Source organism: Epinephelus lanceolatus, chromosome 10 (genome assembly GCF_041903045.1).
Source record: "Epinephelus lanceolatus isolate andai-2023 chromosome 10, ASM4190304v1, whole genome shotgun sequence".
Classification (NCBI taxonomy): Eukaryota; Metazoa; Chordata; class Actinopteri; order Perciformes; family Serranidae; genus Epinephelus; species Epinephelus lanceolatus.
In genome coordinates, this window is record NC_135743.1 from 20,491,671 (window position 1) to 20,510,134 (window position 18,464).

General features: G+C 41.6%; 1 protein-coding gene across 1 annotated transcript in view; it reads right to left on the reverse strand.

Annotated features, from left to right (window-relative positions):
- Window positions 1-18,464, reverse strand: part of myom3 (myomesin 3) — a 99,681-nt gene that overhangs the window by 58,693 nt on the left and 22,524 nt on the right. Inside the window, exons 5-10 of the mRNA XM_033641227.2 lie at window positions 16,819-16,976; window positions 13,939-14,031; window positions 13,408-13,496; window positions 8,267-8,311; window positions 2,946-3,080; window positions 2,701-2,862 (exon numbers count right to left, since the gene is read on the reverse strand). Coding sequence (XP_033497118.2) covers window positions 2,701-2,862; window positions 2,946-3,080; window positions 8,267-8,311; window positions 13,408-13,496; window positions 13,939-14,031; window positions 16,819-16,976 — 682 coding nt within the window. The remainder of the gene's footprint in view (window positions 1-2,700; window positions 2,863-2,945; window positions 3,081-8,266; window positions 8,312-13,407; window positions 13,497-13,938; window positions 14,032-16,818; window positions 16,977-18,464) is intronic.

Sequence of the window (18,464 nt, forward strand, 5' to 3'; positions counted from 1 at the left end):
GATGTGACAGCTATTTACATGCTTGCCATAGTGCCCCACAGCAGATGCAGACTTTATAAAGAACATCCTAAAAGGAGTAGTTTGACATTTTGGGATGCTTGTGATGTCAAGACTCCAGACAGTCAAAGTACACGGCCAAGAATAACCACATAATAACCCGTATAACCACAACTTGTTTGTTTCTACACCTTTACAAGAACAAGATGCACTGCCATTCAAAAGTTTAGACTGCCTGCCACAAAAGATTTATTTAGCACAGTCTGACGTCTGAGAGGAATACTTCATATTTTACTTTTCAAGCATTTAGGTTGCATACATGGGTGGATTATGAGACAACGGGCCCCTGGGCACACACATGCAAAAGGCCAAAAAAGGAGCAAGACACAGAGTTTGTGGTGGTTTGGCCTCTTTTGTTGTTGTTGTTTTGCATCTCACTGCAGTCCTTATGCACCTTATTACGGTTTTGTTTCTCACTGTGGGAATTTTGTGTCTCATTGAGGTCATTTTGTTTCTTTTTTGCTTGTTTTGTGTCTCTTTGTGGTTGTTTTGCCTCTTTTCTTAGTTATTGTGTGTCTCTTTGCAGTTCCTTTGCATCCCATTGTTGTCTTTTTGTGTCTCTTTGTTGTCATTTTGAGACACTACCCAGTCAATACATGTTTTTTGGGACATTTTGCAGGGGAAGTCTACAAAGGTCCCTGACTCTGACATCCATAGTTGTAGAAAGTCTTCTACACAGTTATATTTGTTTGTATGAAGGGTTTGTTCTGTATGGAGAACAAAACGTTGAGCAGTGGTTCAACCAGACTGATGATTGAAAGGTCAGAAAGAGACAAAGACACCTCTGAGCAGCAGTCGTTGGTAACAGACTGGAAGCTTAGCATCACAATGTGTGCAGATTTAATAGGAACATGTTCCTGTTTCAGTGTCAAGTGCACAATAATGCCTCTAACAAGCTGGAGTTAACAAGCAATGTGTTGTTTTAGCAAAGCTATTCTTCAAACTTTTAAATGGAAATAGTCTCAGGTTAGCACTGTTGGAATTGGATCAGGGGTCATCAGCTGAATATACTATGGAAGGACAGACAAATGACAGTTTAAATGTATTCAATCTCACCTCTGAGTAGACTGCAGAGGGCCCAAAGAAAAATGGCTTCCCAAAATAGTTAGAGCCTAATTGCACCATTGTGGTTCAATAATGATTAAGGGCCACTTACTTTTCTGGACTTGAAAACAAATTCAACATCAAGGTGTGCCTGAGGAAAAAAAATGTTTATTCTCCCCTCTTATGCATCATTATGGAGACATTGAGTAAATGGAAGTTTTAATCATTTAATTCTTATTTCAGGGCCCAAACTATTTTAAACATGTATTACACATTTGGTGTTTGAATTATACTGTTTATCGACTGTACCATACTGTTAAATTAAATAGCCATTATTAAAGAAAAGAAAAATACTTTTGGACAGCTGCGTACACAATTCCATGCTAACATGCTATTTAATACGCTAAACAGTATGTGCGAAAGAAACCTTTGTTTGAAACCAATGATAAGTGAATTGGATGCTATTTCCAGTGGAAATAATACAGTATGCAAACACAGGACACTACACCAGCATAAATATTGCACAATGCAATGCACTGGAGGACAGCGTTTATAGGGAACAGCGACCAAGACAGCTCTTTAATGTCAGTAACACTTCAGTTTAAGTGTAAGAATTGACTTTGCAGGTGCAATATATTTTTTAAATTAATGTAAAACTGCCAGTGTGTGGAGGTTGGCACCGGTTACCATGGTTACGTGTCTCCAACCGGCAAGGAGGTTCTCAGAAAGTGATGTAGTGATTAGCCTACAGGTTTAGTGCATCCGAAGAGATACATGCCATTGTTTATTTACACAAAAGTATGTTGAACGATTTGACACATATTGAGTATGCATAGTTTGCGATCTCAGACACAGGGCCTGTTTTTGGGGTTTATGCTAAGCTAAGCCAAATGGCAGCAGCTTCATATTTACTGTACAGACATGAGAGTGGTATCGATCTTTTAATCTAACTCTCAAGAATTTTATAAGCATATTTCCCTAAATGTTGATGTCATAAATTCAGAGTGCTGCTGGAATGTACCGTTCAGTTTTTCAGAGCACCATACTCTTGAAGCGACAGACCGCACACTTGGCACTCTGACTGGGGAGACGGAGCAGCAGAATGCTGAATGGTGTGAATGTGTGATTAACTTAAGCATTCATTAATTCATGTAGAAATCGAGCGCTCCGTTATCCCAAACAAAAGCACTCTCATTTTGGTGTAGAACGTCAGATTGGGTTTACGAACACACCCCATCTCTCAGTTTTCATCAGTGAATTGAATTAGTTATCATCATATGGCCTAAGTATGGAGCTTCAGTGTCCATCACAATCATGGAAACTCCATCTGCGGATAAGAACTGTGAATGGTTGAAAGCCTTTGGAAAAGCTATTGAGTGAGTTGTGTTTAGATTGATTGGCCAAACTATGATTTTCAGTGTTCAAAACTGAACCTCTATGCTCAAACGCAATGATTACGGATACATTCTGTTCTAAAGAAAAATAACTTGATGTTTAAGAAACAATTTAATGATCAAACGTTTTACAAATGCTACATGATTAGGAAAGACTGAAGATACATTCAGTTTTTACATCCAAACCTGTCATGCTGGTCCTCACCTTTGACATAGACAAAAGCACTGTGCTCCTTGATGTCATCCCAGGTCCTCAGCTGAACACTGTAAACACCTTCATGCTCCTTGTATGCAGCCCTTAAAGTGATGGAGGCCTTGTTGTCGAATGTCTGAATGTCAACATTGTTAGACGGATGCAGCTGGACACCTGGAGAATGACAATATCAACTGACAAACCTTTAGCACACATCTAAAAAGCCAAACATCTGGCTCATCTTTAACAGTACTTACCATCTCTGAACCAGCTGATGCCATGCTGGGAGGGCAGTAGAGCTGAGGAGAAGGTACACTGCAGGGTGAGGCTGTTACCCTCCTTCACCCATGTCGGGGGGAAGGTGGTGTCAAACTCGACTTCAGGCCTAAAGGCTGTAGGGGAGAGGGGGTGAGCAAAGGTGGAGGAGGTGACATGGTGAGAGGGGAGGGAGGATTAAGGGGAAGGAAGGGAGAGGAAAGAGAAGATGAGTAAATAGCAGGAAAACTGGCTGATGAATCAGCGAGATATAAGAAAAGTAAAAAAATAAAGTCAAAAAAGAAAAATGAAAAGGAGAGAGGCACTTTTCATTAAGCACATTTGCTTTCCTCACTGGTGCTGGGCAAAGATAAAACTGATATTGAAAAGTAGGTCCACTTCAGATACGGCCTTACTGCAGGATATTGCAGATGGTAATCATTTTAGGTGACTGTTGCACTGTAAAACTGCACAGACCTCCTTTGGACTGCTGCAAAGGAAAGAGGCATGACAGGTAAAGGGGAGAGGAATCAGGAAGAAGAGGATGTGCAGGAGGTAAGTGGTAGACAGGGAGAAGTATGCTGATTCCTGATGATAAGAAATGAGAGCTCATCTCCCCTGCTGTGTCACCAAACCTGGTCAAAAAAGCTCTGATGTCTCTATACCATCAGGTTTGAGCTATGACATCAGGTTTTCATTATTCTCTGCAAAGCTAGCAGTAACAAGCTCTTCCTTGCTCAGTTCCTCTCACCAGTGGCGGAGAGTGAAACTGAACAAAGCAACCTAGAGGGTCTTAATTAACTAGAAAGACCATCTTATGCCGACTTGCAAAGCCATAATAGACAAAGACCCTCTGCTTAAACCGAGAGCGCGAAGAGACAAAGGACAGCCAGAAGAGACATCCCCTGGAGGAAACAACAGAAGACGGCAGAGAAAGCTCAAGATGTGACACTTTTTTTTTTTTTTTGAAAGTGAACAATTCCTGACAAGATATTCCTTCAGCTGCCATTCTCTCACTTGTCAAAGCACTGAAGCAATACAATCTGGAAGTGAGAGATATATGTGCGCCACGAGGTCTTGTCAAACCCCATTCTCGGCGATGAATCTGAGAGACTGTGACATGTTTCTTATAATGATCTTGTTCTGCTTAGCAGGCCGGGCTATCACAGGAATGTGCGTATGGCTTCATTAAAAAACACACCACTTGGATCTTTGTTTCTCATCATTCATAACCTTCCCTCAGTGGCAGCGATGATTATGATAAATTCACCCTGGTTTCACTTTTGTGTATTGAGTGATGGAAAATATGATCTGCTCCGTATGAGATAATCAAGTATCAGTTACATAAAAATGGCAGCATGCAATTCTTCAGCACTCCATGCAGCAAACAGGCCCCACGGCCATTACACGCTGATGAAGCTTCATTCAAAATGATTGCCACTTAATTTCTGAGTGTGTGGGGAATTTATTGCATTGTATTGCACCTACATGTTACTTCTGCAGAAGCAAAGGTGTATTCACAAGATTAGATGCGTGTAGGATGGCTTAAGTTTGGCAACGTCATTTCAAAGTAAAATAAAAAAATTGCACATATAGAGCACTGTCTTAGTTTTAAACCAGTTCATTTACAATCTACTCACAACTTAAGGCCAGATCTAAGAGTATTAACTTTCTTTTAAATGAAAATGGGATCATGTGAACAATTATCTTTGCCCATCGATACTTTCTTAAAGGCCCTGACATCCCAAACCGACAGTCAGCTGTCTGTCAATGTCAGGACGTGTGCGCCTGTTTCCCTAGTTCTTGAGGTTGGGGCTAGTCGGCCCTTGTTGGCTGCCCATTTAGCATGTTGAATCAGTGTCAGAGAAAGTGGAGCACTCTGATTGGCAGTTCAGCTCTGCCCGAGATGAGAAACGACAGTGAGGAAAGTAAACAAATGGCTTAAGTCAAGTGGGCATGGGATCGAAACAAACTTGTTACTTGAATTAGGAAAGATTATTTATTAGCCATCAAGCTCTTTATCATTTGCTCTTTTAACATTGGGTTGTGTTGTAAATGTGCTAACTGGCTAACTAGCATCTTGCATCTAGCATCTTTTCCCTTTTTTTAGTGACACATACAGACGACCGCCGTCTGCTGGTGTGGAGAGCGATTGCTATGGAGAACGTATGTGCTTGTTGGCCGCTGGCTGTAGTCTTTGCAAAGTGTTCATGCGCAACTTTTTGGGCAAGACACAGGCGATGTGATGCAACAGTCGGCCTTCATTGCCACTAGTTCTTTAATGTTGGTTTGGTGTGTCTTGGTGACTTCCTGACTGAGATGTGAGCTGAGATGTGAGGACTTTAATGTGACACTAGACAACAGGGCAAACAGCACAAGCAGTCAAAGAAGCAGACAACAGCTAAACATATCCCAACTTTAATCCAGTTATGCAAGCCACAACTGGTTGTGAAAATGAGAGGATGCACCCAGAACGCTCATTAAAAAGAACGTTTATTTCCTTGTAAAACTGCATGTTTGCACAGCCGGGCTGACAATTAAAACAGCAGATTCAAGCAGAACTTCAATGAATCGCTGCAAGATTAGAACATAACTTCGTTTTTACTTCCAAATACCAGCGAGTGCTTTATATGGTTCAACAGTGAATTTAAAAATATCGTCTGAATGCTCATGTTTTTTTTTCTGTTTGTTTTTCTCCAAGTTGTAAAGCGCAGTCTCTAGCTGGGTGTCTGCTTCCCCACATCCAAGCAACTGAGTTTTTGTATGATGTTCAAAATCTTACTCATAACTGACAGGATATATATAAATATGTACATATACGAAACTGCTTTATCAGGACCTGGGAAATCTCAAATATGTGTGTGGTATGATGGGAGTGAAAAGGTAATTATAAGAACTGTGTCTCATTCTCAACCATAGACTGTATAAAATAATGGACGTAGTTACACTGATGTCACCCATCGGTTTGTGGCAATCACCATCTTGTTTTTTTTTTTGGAGTCAAAAGTGACCATATGTGGATGAGAGGGTGGAGCTGTGGAATAAGAAGGGGTGGATCTAACTCATAGACTGTAGTAGTGATACCTAGAGGACAGTGTGTCATTCAGGTGGCCCCACCCTTAATTAACGTATAAATTTAGGCCTTAATAAAATGTAAACGGGTACGTTTTATAAACATTCACCCCTTGTACATTCATCATGAATGGAGAAATAAGCTACAGAGCAAAGGGGTTTTTGTACGACGCTGTAAAAATGTTAATTTCTACTGTAATGCTGGGCATTTTAATATGGGTGTCTGTGGGGATTGACTCACTTCTGGAGCCAGCCTCAAGTGGCCAGTAGAGGTTCTACAGTTTTTCAGACTTCTGTATTGGCTTAATTTTTCAGCCTCGAAGGTTGCCGCTTGTTCTAAAGAAGCCCTCTCAATACAGTATCACAGAAACACGTGGAATGGACGCAACCTCTTAACAACACATTACATGGTGGTGGACACAAATTGTGTTAATATGACATGCTAGCAACACGAAAACAATGCCAATGCAAAGTCTATTATGATTAGTCACAGTGTCATTGTGAAACATTCACAGTTTAGTAAGGTTTAGGAAAAGATTGTGGTTTTGGTTAAAATAACTGTGTGGGACGTAAGTGACGAAAACTTGCTTACTTATTAACGGGCTTCACACAGAACACAGTGGTTTCCTTGAACACAGTGGTTTCCTTATTGAAAGTCAATGTTTGTGGAGATTTTCGCATGCCATGAAAGTTGCAAATATAAAAAGGCCTTGCATCCTTTTTACGTATTTCTTTGAGTGTGATTATATTAGCATACGTTTCGGCGAACTGAACACAAGGGGACAGTCAACAGACATCGCTGTTCACACCTGTATCTATCATGCATCTGCAGCTGACCACTTGTGCTTGGATTTGGTTACTGCCTACATTACTTACACTATAAGGTCAAAGGGCCCCGTGCAGTTATTATGTCCACACTCTCACTAGCTGCTAGTTAGCATGCTCTCTTGTCTTTCTTGTGGTTTGTTTGTACAGCTGGAGATATCGCTGCGAGCAGAATCTCACGTCTCCTTCCATAGGGCAAAATGATGGATGGTCACACAACACTTCATCCAACTCATGGTGAAATGAGCAAGTTTTAGAGCGTTAGCACACTGCCACCAAAACAACCACCACATCCTGCATTCATGACTTAGTTTTGTCAGGACGTATTACTGTTCATACTACAACAGATATGTGGTCAAATGTGTCCCAGACCACCTCGGCTAGTGGTTTGAGTGATTGGATCACAATACATCTTGGTGGTTGTTTACAATTGTATTTAGCGCTGTCCACTTGTGATTGGATCACCCAAGTCCCATATTAATACCAGGTATAAACAGGCTCTATGAGACGTGGGTGGCCCTCCATATGAAGCTTTAAATGATGCCATTCATCACTGCCTGCCATGCAACTCATATTTGTATTTTCAGCAAGACAGAATCACTCAATGCCTTCCAAAACTGGCCGATAATGGTTAGGTAAACATAGAAATTTGGGGTAGTAAACAGCTTTGTTTGTGATCACAGTTAAAAAGAAGAACTACATGAGTGAGATATGGTGGTCATGATCAAAATAAATCAGTGTTGGTAGGAAATGGTTGACATTAAAACATAATCATGCTACGTTTGCTGTTGTTTCCTTTAGGCAACAGTCATAATTCACATTGCAAGGTCAAATTAAACAGGTTTTTTTTGATGTGAAGATGCTTTTGTTTTTCTGGCGATAACCTTATTCAAGGCAAAATACCATCATAGCTCTCATCAACAGCTAGCCAGATCAGACACTGAGCAATCATGTGGGTACAGGCTGGAAATGTCATGATCCCCACACATGGTGGAGCCTAATCTAGGCCAAAGTGTGCCACAGCCAATATGAGATGCTCCACAGCTTGGAGCAAAATGGAATAAATCCCCTGCTGTCCCTGAAATGAAATATACATGACTCTCGTTGTTGCTCAATTGGTAGCAAGTATTTCTATCCCTACAGCATCTATCCCACAAATAGTCTTACTTACACCCATCGACACGCACACCCACCCACGCAGAAACATAAACTCCCATGACAAACAAACACCATCAATGCACCGCTCCCTTTCAATGCATCCATGTCTTTATGAGGTGCAGCACGGACAGCAGAGCGCAGCGTTGTGTCACAGTCTTCAAAGCTAACTCAGCCCTCCCTTCGTTCACTGGTGGAGGGAAAGAACTTCAAAGGGTGGCAGAGAAAATGAAAGGGGACACTTTTCATTAGACCCTGGTGTGAAACTTACCGGGGGTCTGCGAGTACTCTGAACCAGCCACGGCTCCTTGATATGCTGAATCGCAGGGCGGCGGAGCGGCAGAGCAGGACAGATTGGAGAAAGGCAGCGAGGGTCAGAGATGGAGACAGAAACAGAGGCAGATGTTGTGAAGCTGAAGGAGCATGAGATCGAGAGGCACAACAGACAAATCAAACCTGGCAATGCCACATTTATGCAAGTCACATCTAATATTCCCTTTAACCTATTTTTAACAACTGAAGAAAGCATGTGAAATATAAATGAGAGGGAGAAGCCTTGAAGTGCATCATTAAAAGCCCCGACTGTCTAATTGATCTACAACATTGGGGAACTTTACTGCAGAGCACCGAGCCCTTTACAGACAGGGTGGGTCATTTAAAAGGTGCACAGAAAAAACAAAACACGATTATTGTGAAGGTTTCTGTCACAATGATATAACTCCATGATGCTCGCTGCAGATGTTTGCCTATTAGTCACCACTGTCCTTATTATAATTCATAATGCATGAATCCTGCAATGAGATCTGTTTTACTCATCACTTTCGTCTGGTGTTGATTCTCATCCACACATCAAATTTATACAGAAACTAGGATAACGGGGACAGAAAACTACACTGTGCATGGGGGGAAAAATAGCATCCAAAGTAGAAATCATTCCCTATGGGCTTTCTTTAAAAAAAAAAAGAAGAAGAAAATATATCTGACTTGAGCAATGACAAGATTGGAGGTATTAGGAGGATGGAAATACGGATATGTGGTAAAATTTGGCCAAGACAGTATCAGCACCCCGGGGGGATCAATAAAAATCTGTGCCCCTGCAAAATAAAGTGAAAATTGAAATGCTCATTTTATAGCCCGACTGATATTGGATTCCTGAGGCCAATACAATATTAATAGTCGAAAGTTTAAAAATCTAATAACAATATATCTATAGCTGATATCCACTTTTCAGACTTTACCTGCAGCATCAAATATTCCTGATGGTTAAATGAAACTGATATTTAAGAACTAGATATGTCATGAAGTTGAAAAATAAACATGTTACTGCCATGTGGTGGACAAAGTAATGCTGACACCATTTCTAAATTACCTCAAACATGTCATATTAAAGGTCCAGTTTGTAGGATTTAGTGGCATCTAGCAGTGAGTTCACAGATGAAACTTCTGTGTGGCGTGTAGATGAACTACAGTGGCCGACATGGAAATGCAAAAGTGTGAAAACATGAAAATTCATGCATTGGTTTGTCGACCTGGTCTCACTCTGAAGCTGGTGAAATCCAGCTCTTGGCAGTGACTTGCAGCATCAGACACAGATGATAAAAACCCTCCTTTAACATCGGCGTGATACGCGGCCGGTCACCGTTAAAGTTTAACAGTGCCCAGCGGGCATCAGAGGGAAATGTGGTGGGACAAGAACGAAAGTTATTGCGGCAGAAGTCCAAGTGAGGTGGGCTGGAGGTGGGATGAGTGGGTCCAACAAACACCAACTTTCACCCGAGAGAGCAGTGGTCATGTCCTGTAAGATTATAAACCCAGACCCTGTTCTTTTTTCCAAAACCTAACCATGTGCATTTGTTGTTGAAGGGAACAAAATGCCAATTTTTATGGTCTTGAACTGATGTAGTGCGTTTATTTTGAAAGAGATTGTATATAAACATTACATTTCCTGTGAAAACAGAAGTGTATTTTGAAAAAAGACAACGCATGTAACAGGCAGAACTTGACGCGGTGTCCCAGAACGTCAACAACCAACGCATGTCGTACCTGGACATGGAAAGTCCATGACCATAAGTCGATATGTGACGAGGTCAGAGTGAGAATGTGTTGGGTTTGTCCGTTCTGGGCTGCTGTAGAAACAACATGGCGGACTGTGGACCAGCTCTGTATACAAATATAAATGGCTCATTTTAAGGTAAGGAAAACACAACAATTCTTAGTTTCAGGTGACACACTCATGAAAACTGCCAATATATCCCTGTAAATCCTACACACTGGACCTTTAAGTGTAGCCTACTGCAATTTTTTGTTCCTCATTGGTCAACATATACAACAAGGCTATCAATTCATGTGGCCAGTTTATTAGTATCTCTGTTATGAGTTTTGGCCTTGTTGAAAGCTGGCAAAATAATCAGTGTCACAAGAGATAGTCACGTTGTAATCCCCAGTACAGAATTTGGAAATTGTTCATCCGAGGTGGCAGCCTAAAGCACGCAGATTCTGACACATCTCGACTCATGATCAATTTAGTCTATTAGCCTATTTGACAGCCTGAAGAATAGGCACGCTCATAAAATGTAAGACAGGGCTCTTCAGTGTTTTATAGGGTAAGGACCCCTCAGCTGAAAGAGAGACAGAGCATGTTCACCCTACTAGGCCTACATTGACAGGGCAGCCTAAAGTACCTCGTATAAACATACCTTTATGGTGCATTACATACTGAGCTATTAAAACCATAACTTTTGACTGATTAATATATACATCATGGGTTCATTTGATAAGGATTCATGTGTAACAGTCAGCCTGTCATCGACATTGTGTACTGTAAATTGATCCTTCACTAAGTCCCGCCCCTCAAACGCAGACTGGCAAATCATACTGTAGCAGTTGCCAACTCTGACAGGGGTCCGACAACAATATGGCTGTGCTCCACAGACTCTCACATAATCACACCAGATTTTCTTTATTTTCTAGCTGGATTTGTGGCAAACCCTGAAAAGTGTCGGGTTAGCTAGCTAAGGTTAGCTACTGAGGGTATAACTGAATGTACACACATGCTGCTTTTGCTTTTCAATGATTGTAACACTAAAAAAAAATCAACCCTGCTGTACAGGAACCAGTGAAGGGGAGCAGGGAAACTTTGCTGATGTTCAACCAGCTCTGTGTCATCACAGTGTGTGTAGATGAACGTTGGAGCTGGAGCTCCCCGCCCATCTGCCAGCAAAGGCTTGGGTGGCAGAGGACCATCGGTTGGCGGTGGCATGGTTGGAAGCCAAACACCGTTCATCTGCACTAGGGATGGGCAACACAAGCAAAAACACTATTCGAAAATCGTGGCAAGTATTCGTCAATTTTTCGAATAATCGCGCCCGAACATACTCGGGCGGAACGGACTCCACGGAGGTCCGCGCGGACTCAAAGCGGACGTCCGCAAGCCCTGTGCGTGCACACCAGTGACTGCTCGGCATGTATTTTTCACATCGCGGGGATTTTTCACGGACATTTTTACAGGAAACTACAACGCGGAAGTGCGCTCGACTATGAAAGCCCGAATGACTGCGGACATACCTCACGGAGTAGTAGTCTCTGCATGTTTCTCCTGTTTGTAGAAGAGCATCTCACACCGCTGTAGCAATCCTAGACTGCCCTTGTGCTGTTAGGAGCTGAATTGCATGTCAAATAAAGGGGGGGAAATAAGACGAAAATCGTGACCCATCCCTAATCTGCACACACTGCGATGCCACACAGCTGGTTCAATATCAGCAAAGTTTCCCTTTATATTCATTGTCTTCTGTGGCGATCAGCAGTGATGTGGCGGTTCACTTTTACACTGTGATCTGTAGCCTATAGTTCAGCTTTAGCTTCTAACTATCTTTGTCTTTTTAACCTGTTGTTGCTGCTGAGTCAGTTTGACATCCTGGATATATCCTTCAAACACAGACTGTAGACCCCTCTGTCTGCTTCTCTCTGGAATCACTGTTTCATTTTTCCAAAAACATAATAATATTTGTTCAGGGAGTGCAGTTAGTTACAGTGACGGACCATCAAAAAGGGGGCGGGGCTTAGCAATGGGTCTATTTTGTTTGTCTGTTTTACAAACTGGTCAATTTATCTTTGTTAACAATTGGTTGCATTAATGTAAGTATTTTGAGATGTAGTATTCTAGTTAAAAAAAAAAAAAATCTAAAAATGATCAAACTAGTAACTCTGAGGACCCCTAGGGGCCACGGACCCCCTGTTGAAGACCCATGATATAAAGCATATGGTGTGTGACATAGCACCACCTTGGCTGTTTTTGCTAATGGTTCATGTGTTCATTTCATAAAAGTGTATTCATTTCTATGACGTTATTGGAGTGTTTCAGCTTTTCATAAAGACTGATGGAATTCAAGTGGATTTATTGTTATAAGTCTGACATTTACTTCCAGTAAGTTCTGCAGCTGCCCTTAAAATGTACACTGTTGCATGCAGTATGCACACAATCAGGACATGGTACTTTCTCATGACATTACGAACATTACATTGTGAACTATGACCCTCTTGCTTTCACCTACTATGTATTGGGATATACTAAACCTTTTTCTGGCATATTATATAGCGTAGTAGTATGGGTATTGGAAGGCACAGAGAGCAGAGTTGCTCCTCATTGAAGCAATCAGCGGGTCCGCTACATTTTAGTGCGCCGGTGCGCCGCTTTAGCGTAACGGCGAGGGCCGGGATAGCTGTTTAAATTGAGTGTTTTCTGTCGGCCAATGGCAGCAACCACTAACTGCCAGCTGACCAAACAAATCAATGTCGACCTACATGGCAAAAGCCACAGTAGCTTACCTAGCTGACAGATATTTGCTGCTGTCTGTCACTGCTCAGCGGCGGCTCCGGCGCACAATACACGTCAAATGGTGAGCAGACTCCACGTACTCGGCGCACAACAGGCGTATGCCGGTGTCGTTATGGTGCGGACCCTGCAGCTAATTGGCTCATGCTGGACAGGTGCTGCCTGTTACCTCCCAGTTTCCACAGGCCGCTTGGATGTGTTATATTCACAGCGTCTCAGACTGTTTATCCAAAAGTTTTAAACGCTCATTAGCGATGGTATCACGACAAAGACTGGTTATACGTCACTGCCAAGACATGCTGGGTAACATTTCTACGGTTTTGACTGAACATCCAGGAGCCACGCTTCACACACAGATGGCCCAGCCGCTGACCTTGGATAAACACCTACCTGCAGATCCCAAATGACTGACTCCCACCCTGAGATGCTTCAACTCCAACCCTGGCTGACTTTAATGGTGAGTATTCTCTTATTTATTTAACCAGTTAAGAGCCTGTGACAGAACTCTTGTATTTCACTCATTTCCATCTTTGTATCCATAATGGTTTTCCAGCAAGCATATGAAACAAGAAACTACTCACAGTTCACCACGAGTGTTGCAAAGGTCATAGCTTCACCCAGGGGACTCTTGGCTATCACTTTATACTCGCCAGCGTCATCAGGAGAGCACCTAAAGACATTTTAAGCAGCTGTAGCTGAAATAAAAATGTATCTGTAGGGTGACAAATATGTGCTTTTATTGCACTTTTCTTTTACCCGCCACATACTTTACTCTGTTGTTATTGCTGTTAAATGAATCCCAAATACAACATAAAGACAAAAGGAGATGTGGTGTCTTACCATGAGACCACTCAACTTAATTGACTCTTCGTTCTTTGAAGTTAGGTAATGGAGCAAACTTACAAAACAGCACCAGCATTTATTTCTCAGTTTGACAGCCACATTTTTATCTCATAACACCACAATTTCCTGACCTCACCCACAAGGTTCTTAAATCAGTAATTTGATCCTCAATTAATCAAAGGCAAGGTCGTGCTCCCCACACATGCCCCATCTTAATCAGCCCTACCCCATACTCATACAGAGATTTTTAGCCTTAATTAGCGACCTACCTTCTGATCTCCAGTGTGTTAAGACCAAAATGTTGTTCGAGGTGGTAATTCCACGGCTGGTCAGGCATTCTCAGTGGCACGCCATCCTTATACCTGAGGCAGGAAGTTTGAAATAGATCAGAGTCAGTGAAAGTTTAGGTTTTTTGGATATCAAAGGGAAAGTGAACAATGGGCTTCTCTTATGGTTCATGATCCTGCCTGCTGATTACTTATGCTCGTCTCTGACTAATCAAATGTTAGTTTGGCTGAATCCATAACAGCCAGCGGGGCACTTTGATCTCTTATTCTGTCTTGTGCTGGGCACTGTTGAGGGCAGCCTTTTGCAGCTCATTGGGCTCGATGGGTCCCATATGGGATGGTGAAACCCGCAAGCCTCAAGTTATTCTGGATCTCAGCTTAGGTCCATGAATACTGAGCACACTCAGGCTATCCATCAGCGGGTCTCACAGCAGCTCAAGTATCAAGGCTGACAGTTGGGCACGTTGCCTGAATTAACTCAGGTAATTTCATATTAATACAGAGGGCGATATTCAAGTCAGGGTTCAGAACTGTAGTGTCATGATTTTCTTTTTTGTTGCAAACGGCTCATAGGCTTTGAGTCTGTCTTTGTGTTCAATCACTTGCGTACATGTGTGGAACCTAACCTAGCACCTTAACTCTCACACTGTGTACCTCTAATGATCTCATGACAAATTCAACAGTATGTCTCTGTTTTATGGATGAGTCATGAATTATTAATACAACGTAGGGCTGCAACTACGCACTATTGTCTTTATCAATATTTTTTTTCAATAGTCAGAAAATAGTGAAATGATATAAATTGCAATTTCCTACAACCAAAAGGGGAATTTTTCAGTTGTTTATTCATCTGATGGTCCAAAACCTAAATATATTTAATTTGCAGTAACATGAAATAAAGAAAAACACCAAAAGATCAAATTTAAGAAGTGATAAATTACTTAATTTATCTTTTTATGAAACTGGGCTGTCTGTACTGTAGAAAGACACAAATCCTTTGCAAGTGGTGCCATATGACCAGAGAAAAAAGAAGAAAAGGGCTGTAGTATTTGCTTTTGCTCATAAGGTAGAAATTACAACCACCAAAATGCATTACCTCTCACTAGAGCAATAAATTCTTCCGCTGGTCAGTGACATGATGGGAGCTTGGCCATTTTTCAAAAGGAAACAATATGGTGGGCGGCAGGTGACAAATGATTTCAAATTACAGTTAAACGGTAAGCTAGAATATGTTTCTGGTTGTGTTTTAGGGGAGAAATAGGCAATACAGCAACAGAATCTTGGTTTTAATCGATCAGCACTGCTTAGTTTTACCGTTTGATGAGTTTGGTCTGCTTTTGAGAGAGAGCAAGGGGTGGGTCTCCCTCTTGTTCTGCTGCTTTACTCTTTAGCCCCATTTCCACCGAGCCGTACCGTAGTTTAGTTCGGTACGCTTTTTTTCCCCGTTTCCACTGTGAAAAGTTGTGGATGGTACCAATGGAACAGTTCCGTACCGTCCCCATTTTTGGTCACCCCTCTGATGGGCACACAGATCTGGTACTAAAAGGTGGAACAGTGAACACTGCAGTCCTTTGATTGGTCAGTGGCGGACAGTCACTCTGCTCAGGGCTGAGTTGTGGCTGGTTTTGAGGCTCATGTAACCACTGTTCATACAGTGGAGAGTTTTATTAGTAAACTGTAACTATAAAATGAAAGGATGTTTTGCTGCCTCTCGCAGCAGCTGGAGTCTGAACAAAAATAACTTAATTCACCGTGTCAACTGCTGACGACTTTAAAGGTGGAATGTTAACCTGTAATGTTACTCAGTGCATGAGGTGACGACTTGAATCAGTCAACACACCTTAAATTTCACTGTGACAACTTTGACCATTCCATTAGTTTTTATATGACATTCGCTTTTAGTAATGAGTGGATCTTCAAGCATTTATATGGATAAGTTTTGATAGGGATGGCATATATTCGAATCCTTACGAGCTTTGTTCCTGTGGGCTCCGGCAACACTAAACCCCTGAGCTTGCCTGAGAAGGACTAAATGCACAAACCTGCTATTTTTGAGTATCGTACGGAGAGAGACTCTCACTGCAGCCTGTTTTATTTTGTTCTGAAAATGTCAGCGTGCAGCCTCGTTCTGTGGCCGATAAACAAGGTGCAGACTTCCCTCTGTGTCACCAGTAATGAGTAAATACAGTGAGTGCTGGACGGAGAAGTGAGTGTCAACAACCCCGCCCACATAAAGCACTGTCTGCTGTGGAAACGCTATGGTCTAGGTACCATATCTGAAGGGTTACTTTTGGTCCCAAAAGCACCATACTGACAGTGTTTGGTGGAAACGGGGCTATTGTGGCAGGCATATGAAAATGCGGAATACAATCTAAAGTCCGAGCCACAGCCCCACTGGATGATATGTTTTGAGCTGAGGGATGAGAAGGGAGATCTGGATGCTGGTAAGCTGGGGAGAAGTTTACACAGTTCATCTACACATACGACCCACATTTTTATGATACAAAGCGGGTTAAAAATTGACATGTGTCCCTTTTTAAATGATTATTAATCAAATTAGTTGTCCATTAGATTTCTGTTGATTGACTGATTGATTAATTGACTGATCGTTCTCCGCTTTGTTGAATTTAGATATCAGTTTGGCACATCTTTATACACCTTGTCTAGCTGTTCTCTAAACGTTAAAACTTTGGGCCGTGACACTTTTTCTGCTCTATCCCACTCCAGCCAAGCAGAAACTAAATTAAAATGACACCAGTTTGCGGTGCGACCGGAGACTTTAACAGAAACTGCTAGAAAAAGAATTACCATAGGCCAATGGAGGCCAAAAGAATGGAGTGCAGCAGAGATGGACGTTCTTACCATGTGACCTTTGGGGGTGGACAGCCCTGTACGGTACAGCATAGTGTGACTGTCATGCCCTCCCAGACAGTGTGAGCCCTCAGGGGGATTGGAAAGTCTGGGGCCTTCTGACTCAGACGCTCCAGGTACTTCATGTGGGCAGATGCTTTCTTTTCAGCCTGTAGTGCAGATAGAGCCGGGAACATGCTGAATAAACTGATTTTACAGATAAGAGCAAAAGCAATGTTCTGATAAATATATTATATATATTTCTATCAAGTAAACTCTGTTTTCTATAGCAAGCATCCAAGTACTTCACAAGTCATTCAAACAGAGTAAAAGAAATAAACAAAGGAAACACACAAATTATAAATGAACTGTTAATGGTCTGAATAATGTGATACATGTGAAACATCTTAGTAAATAACAAGTGAAAAAATACATATATTTAGCCACCAACTATTTTTATCTCTGATATATCAAAGTTGATTAAACTAGGTCACTGATGTGACCTTGTTTTTCACAGTGCTGTGTTTTTTTTTAACATCCATCTCAAAGAAATTGCAGACACTCGCTTTGTATTTATTTTAATCAGTGCAGGGGACATTTTAAAAAGCACATTATGTTCTAGTGTATTAAAGATAGGAAATCACAAACCTGGAAGATCTAAATTTAAAGTCTTACAGTCTTTCTACAAATAACTTTTTAAAATTGGATTTATTAACATCAGATGGTTTTATTTTATTTACCAAACAGGATGGTGTTTGCCCCTTAAAGCGCTGGTTAGCTCATATATGATAAACCAGATACAACAATCAGACAGAACAGAAACTAATAGAATTTAATTGCATGAATATCATAAGTAGTATAGTGGATACAGCATGACATAACACAGAGTTTGTCATTAGGTTCTAAAACTGAAAGTACATGCACCAATTGTGAAAAGTGCATGTATCTGTTACTTGAATCAGTGGTTCTCAGCTATATATCACTGGGGACTTAATAAGGCTGCCTCCTAATAGTCGACCAAACGTTAGTCCACCCGAAAGGTCATTAGTTATCAAGATTTCATTGGTCACTTAGTCACAGGAAAAAAATGTTACGTTACAGTCACATTACAAACCAGTCACAGCTGACAGATATCTTTCCCTTCTTCGGTAAATATCAGTCTGTGATGAACACGGTAAGGTTGATCATGTTAGTGCAGGGCTACCCAGAGCTTTACATCTGTCCTACGGACGATAGGCCTACACACTTATAAACAGCTCCTGGAAGATGATCAGCTCTGCACTCAGGATTTTAGGTAAATAGGCTATATGATGCTTGTTAAGGTTGCTTAGCAACATCATACACAACCTGCCGCCATGCTCTTGAAAGCTGACACAAAAAAGGCACAAGAGTAGCGCCTAGTACCTGCTGTTTCCAGGCGGCTAAAGACGCAGCATGTGTACGGTGCCTAATTTCCAGGGCTGGTACCTGCGGTTTTTCCACAGGCTTGTTAATAACATGTCGGGCAGGAAATCCAAAGTGTGGGATCATTTTGAGAAGGTGAAGGACGAACCCAAGGTGATATGTAAACTCATCTTCATTGGTCGACTACAAACATGACGTATCATCTGAAACATGTCAGTAGCTACATGCCCATTAGCCACTTAGCACAATCATTA